This window comes from Gadus morhua, chromosome 22 (assembly GCF_902167405.1).
Source record: "Gadus morhua chromosome 22, gadMor3.0, whole genome shotgun sequence".
NCBI classification, from domain to species: Eukaryota; Metazoa; Chordata; class Actinopteri; order Gadiformes; family Gadidae; genus Gadus; species Gadus morhua.
In genome coordinates, this window is record NC_044069.1 from 21,448,651 (window position 1) to 21,454,287 (window position 5,637).

Consider the following 5,637-nt stretch of genomic DNA (forward strand, 5'->3'; position numbering starts at 1 on the left):
CTCTCTCTCTCTCTCTCTCTCTCTCTCTCTCTCTCTCTCTCTCTCTCTCTCTCTCTCTCTCTCTCTCTCTCTCTCTCTCTCTCTCTCTCTCTCTCTCTCTCTCTCTCTCTCTCTCTCTCTCTCTCTCTCTCTCTCTCTCTCTCTCTCTCTCTCTCTCTCTCTCTCTCTCTCTCTCTCTCTCTCTCCTCAACCAGGGTCGGAACACAGAAGTAACAGTCACTCACCCACAGCAGAGGTATCTATGTCACACATCTCTCCCACATACCATACAGTATATACTTAGAAGTAGCAGCAATGTGTTTATTACATGTTGTGAATACTGGGCTTAATACTCTGGTAGAGGAAAATGTGTGTTTGTGTTGGAAGCGGGCACATTTTCTTTATCATTACTTTTGTGGAATTTCCCTTCCAGGAAGTAAAGGAGAAAGATGGCGTTTCCTTGTCTTCAGGTAATACCAGTTCCATCACTCTTCATCTGTGTCTCTGTGTCTCTCTCGCTTTCTCTGTCATGTCATCTGACGCTTGCCTTTTGCTCCACCAGAGAGTGAGCACCGAAGTCACAGCCATGTGGCGACCACAGAGGTAGCTACTTCACACCTCTCTTGTCTCAGATATGTATCAAATAAGGAAGTAGAACGTCAACAAAGTCCCGCTACTATTAGTATGTATTTGCCTATGCTTTGAATTTGACGTCTCCCTCTATATGTGGAACAACAAGCCTAGTTATGAGGCACAAACAGAGTGTGTGTGTGTGTGTGTAGGAGGACTCTGAAGGACACAACGGGGACACAGACTCCCTGTCCAGTGGCCACACTGATCCCGTCTCTGCCACCCTCAGAACAACCGGCTCTGTCAGCAGCTTGTACTCCAGCTACACGGTGTGTGTGGCAGACACACACACACACACACACACACACACACACACACACACACACACACACACACACACACACACACACACACACACACACAGCCTAAATCAACTGATGACTTTACTGACGTATGATGACTCATACCATGGCGATGACGTACAGTGTGTGTGTGTGTCCTGTAGATTGGCGGCAGTATGATGAGTCTGTTCAGTAGCGGGGAGTTTGGCTCGGTGGAGGTGAGGGGACGTCTGCAGTTCTCATTGGTCTACCACACCCAGAGGGAGGAGCTTCTGGTGTCTGTGTGCCGCTGTGAGGACCTGGCCACGGCTCGCAAGAATCGTTCCGACCCGTAAGTGTTGGACTTAGTGTGTGTGTGTGTGTGATGTCTTGCATAAAAGTTCAACAAGTTAACACTTACTACAAATGCTACATGTTGATGCGTTGGTGTGTTTTTGTGTGTATCTGTGATTGAGTGTGTCGAGACTGACATTTCCCGAGATTTCTGACGTGTGTGTGTTTGTGTGCCTGTGCCTGTGCCTGTGTCTGTTGGTTCACAGTTATGTCAAAGCCTATCTCTTGCCGGATAAATCGTCTCACAGTAAGAAGAAAACAAAGGTCAAGAAGAACACACAGAGCCCCGTCTACGATCAAACCCTCAAAGTGAGTTCGGATTCACTCCTCATCATTATGTTCACTCGCTCTCATGTACTGAAGTGAAGCACCTGTATTGTACAAATTGGATTGAACGATCCCTGTTTAGTATTTAACCATCAATGTGCAAAATACGTCTACAATATTTTGTAATAATGCTGCCCATTCACAATCCTCGGTGGCTGGTTGCACTGGCTGGTGAACCGTGGAGTCCACTGAGCAAGTGTGTGTGTGTGTGTGCTGGTGGTGTACCCAGTATAAGGTACCGGTCGGGGAGCTGCGGGGCCGGACTCTGAACCTCTCCGTGTGGCACGCCGAGGCCCTGGGGAGGAACATCTTCCTAGGGGAGGTAGAGGTCCTGCTGGCTTCCTGGGACTGGGCCTGCAGCCAGCCCCAGTGGCACCCCCTCCAGCCACGGGTAGGTGTGTGTGTGTGTGTGTGTGTGTGTGTGTGTGTGTGTGTGTGTGTGTGTGTGTGTGTGTGTGTGTGTGTGTGTGTGTGTGTGTGTGTGTGTGTGTGTGTGTGTGTGTGTGTGTGTGTGTGTATCTCTCTCTCTCTATGTTTATATATTTAAATCTGTGTATGTCAAATGCCTGTCAACATGAGACAAACACATTTTAAACACACACTCACGTAACCACACACTCACGTAAACGGACACATGTATATAAATACGCTTGATGAAACGTGCATGTTCATTCATAAGACATTAGCCGGGTTGGCTTTCTGCAGTCATCATTCTCCCCCAGCCGGCCCAAGGACACATAATAGACAGCCCTGGAGGAGTGCTGAGGGGCAAGGAGAGACGCAGAGGAAGACATGCTCTGAATCTTAACAAAGGCTTTACGTAACCGCAATTCTTTTTTTCTCTCTCTCTCCCCCTTCTGCTCCTGTCTCTCTCCATTTCACTTTCACTCGCTCTCCTCCTCCCCTTCCTTACAAGTGTATTCTCTCTTTCTCGCTCTTCTCCTCCCCTTCCTACAAAGTGTTTTCTCTCCCTCGTGCTCACGCTCTTGCTTTCGCTCTCTCACTCTTTCTCCTCCCCTTCCTTGCTCTCTCTCTCTCTCTCTCTCTCTCTCTCTCTCTCTCTCTCTCTCTCTCTCTCTCTCTCTCTCTCTCTCTCTCTCTCTCTCTCTCTCTCTCTCTCTCTCTCTCTCTCTCTCTCTCTCTCTCTCTCTCTCTCTCTCTCTCTCTCTCTCTCTCTCTCTCTCTCTCTCCTCCCCCCCCCTTTCAAACCTCGCTCACCCATTCTCTCAGGTTCAGTTGAGTCCAGACGACATTAGTAGTCGTGGGATCATTGTGTTCTCTGTTAAGTTCATCCCACAGGGATCTGAGGGTGAGCGACACAGAATCACACATGCACAGTCACCCTCTCGTTCACACACATACACATTTGAATCATCTACTTAATGAATAGAAAAGATTACACAGGACATTAAAAGTGGTGAAGAAAATAATGTTTTTTGTGTGTGTGTGTAGGCGGGGGTTTACCTCTGACAGGGGAGCTTCATATATGGCTACGAGAAGCACAAGGTCTTCTGTCCATCAAAGGCGGCGCTGTAGACTCCTTCGTCAAAAGGTCGGTATAGTGAATCGGATAATGTAACGGATTATTGGCCGTGGGTAAACCGTGAGTGACCTCATCAATGCAGTAGCATAGGAGGTAGAGCGGGTCGACTGGTAACCCGAAGGTTGCTAGTTCAATCCCCGGCTCAAACTCCTGTCGAGGTGTCCCTGAGCAAGAGACCTCACCCTGACTGGTCCTGACATGATTGGTTCAGCCATCGGTGTGTGAATGAGTGAGTGAATGGTTGTAAGATGCTTTGAATAAAAGCGTCAGCAAAATCCCCTGAATGTAAATGTTATGTAGAATAGGAAAAAAAAAGCATGCATTTCAAATTGGAGTAGATACTGAAAAGGTTCAAGTGACGTGTGCCCTGGTTTAGAAAAAACAACCACTGGGCCGAAGAAAAACAGGTTAGCATTTTCTAGTTTATTTGTATTGGTGGGGATGCAAACAGTTGCAGTAGAGACAGAGGGGAACACACCCCCTCATGGTTCCATCCTCCCCAACACATCCCTCTCCTCTCAGCCCAGACAGAGTCTCCCATATCAGTCCTCATTCCCGTATCTTGAGGCCTCAAAAGTACCTTCTTAGCTCCTCTGTCCCCTACCCCACGTCCAACCCTACGCGCCCCCTCTGTCCACCCCCCCCCCCCCTCCAGCTACATCCTTCCGGACGCCGGCCGTCAGAGCGGCCAGAAGACGCGGACGGTGAAGCACTCTATAAGCCCCGCCTACAACCACACCATGGTGTACGACGGCTTCCACACCAGCGACCTGCGGGAGGCCTGCGCCGAGCTGACGGTGTGGCAGCGGGACGGCCTGAAGACACGCCCCCTGGGGGGGGTTCGGCTGAGCCCCGGGACCGGTGAGTGAGACCCCCGACGCCGGCATGGAGGACAGATATAGACGACTGAGAACGGAATCAAATAGAAGGACTAGAATCTGATTAGCCAATCAGAGGAGGAGACGGGTAAGGCGAGGGGGGGCTTGCATGTGACCTCTCACCTGGATTAGGAGAATGATTAACACTATGGCTCCAGAGATTGTGTAAACACACACACACACACACACATACACAAACACTTGCATAGAGATAAACATTATTGGAATATTATTGATGTACTTGAAACAAACAAGTGTGTGTTGTGAATACATATGGCAGGTCAGAGCTACGGTGAAGACGTGGTCTGGATGGACTCAACCAAAGAAGAGAGGGCCGTGTGGGACGCAATGATGGAAAACCCTCACAAGTGGATTGACGCCTCACTTCCAATAAGAACAAACATATTACTACAGAACAATTGAATCCCTTCAAACACAAACACTACAAATGAAGTTGACTAAAAGTAGCTCACGGCCGCCCGCATTTCAAGTTAAGTTTCTGTGCCTGCTTTTCTAACTCCATCTTTCACAAATACCACAAAGATATACTAATGGGCATTAGTCGAGTATTTACAGAAAACTGATTATATAACTAGGCTTGGTCTTTCATTGGCATTTCATGTGTTGCAAATGTGTGCATTGATCTGTCAAAGGCTTTTTGCTAGGAATTCCTTGCTGATAAGCCTATTTCTGTACATTAGTGAATAAATATTATGCCTTCAAAAAACTTGTTTGGAAAGCTGCATGTGTACTCTGAGTAGCCAAGGGAATGTTTACTGTATCCTACCAATAACCCACCCTGAAGATATTATTAGGTTCAAACTGGGTTAATGAGGTAATGTACATAAGTCAATATGTGTGTGTGTGTGTGTGTGTGTGGAAGGCATGTGATCGTAGGCATGAAAATCTTTGAGTCCACTCCAGGCTAAAACTCGGCACTGGTTTCACAACCATCTGAGGATTATCCAATTGCGGTCAAGTAAGATGCCGTCCGCGGTCAGTTGGCGCTTCTACAGACCTCTGGGTTCACGGTCGCCTTCGTGGGCACACAACTTGGGCGATTCATCTCGCATCTTTTCTACAGGGCCGTCCAGAGACCTTTTGAGGAATGTGGTTCAAATACAAAGAAAATAAATATCTTTACGGGCGCCGACATTTTTGTTGAGAGCATCATCACTGCACTCGGCCTAATCTCAGAATCCCGAGATGAAGACAAAAAGAGGGCGTGCCTCCGTGAAATGCCCCAAGAAAGCTGGGAGATTTCCCCACTTCCAACTCGGAAGGCTGGTGTCCAAGGTATCTGGATCATACCATGAGCTCAGTGATGACTCAACAAAAATGGCTGCGCTCGTAAAGAGATTTATTTCTTTGTATTTGTACCATTTTGGTCGTTTTAATGTCGATTTGAAATGCTCTTACACACTTGATTACATTGCTACTTTATTCTGGTCACTAATTTATGCATTGCACGGTCTTGCTGTGCGTGCATTGCGCAATACGATGTAAAGTTGTGTTTTGTTTTCGAGCAGGTTTGCTAAAGAGGCTAATGTAACTAACAATAAACAGCGAATAGACAATTTCATGACACAATCATAAATACGAACGGGAACGCAATAAGTGCTCCGAGACAGGAAATTACGTCAGAAGTGCAACTCGGAAAGCTGGT

At 47.6% G+C, this 5,637-nt stretch overlaps 1 protein-coding gene across 2 annotated transcripts in view; it reads left to right on the forward strand.

Annotated features, from left to right (window-relative positions):
- Positions 1 to 4,698, forward strand: part of sytl1 (synaptotagmin-like 1) — a 7,307-nt gene extending 2,609 nt beyond the window's left edge. The window contains exons 10-20 of one of the 2 annotated variants that reach the window (XM_030348190.1): positions 195 to 235; positions 413 to 449; positions 542 to 582; positions 762 to 878; positions 1,055 to 1,221; positions 1,430 to 1,532; positions 1,780 to 1,941; positions 2,781 to 2,859; positions 3,003 to 3,102; positions 3,749 to 3,954; positions 4,252 to 4,698. In XM_030348190.1, the coding sequence (XP_030204050.1) occupies positions 195 to 235; positions 413 to 449; positions 542 to 582; positions 762 to 878; positions 1,055 to 1,221; positions 1,430 to 1,532; positions 1,780 to 1,941; positions 2,781 to 2,859; positions 3,003 to 3,102; positions 3,749 to 3,954; positions 4,252 to 4,394 (1,196 nt within the window). In that variant the 3' untranslated portion in view covers positions 4,395 to 4,698. The remainder of the gene's footprint in view (positions 1 to 194; positions 236 to 412; positions 450 to 541; positions 583 to 761; positions 879 to 1,054; positions 1,222 to 1,429; positions 1,533 to 1,779; positions 1,942 to 2,780; positions 2,860 to 3,002; positions 3,103 to 3,748; positions 3,955 to 4,251) is intronic. The other variant, XM_030348191.1, reaches the window with a different exon arrangement.
- The last annotated feature ends 939 nt before the right edge of the window (positions 4,699 to 5,637 follow it).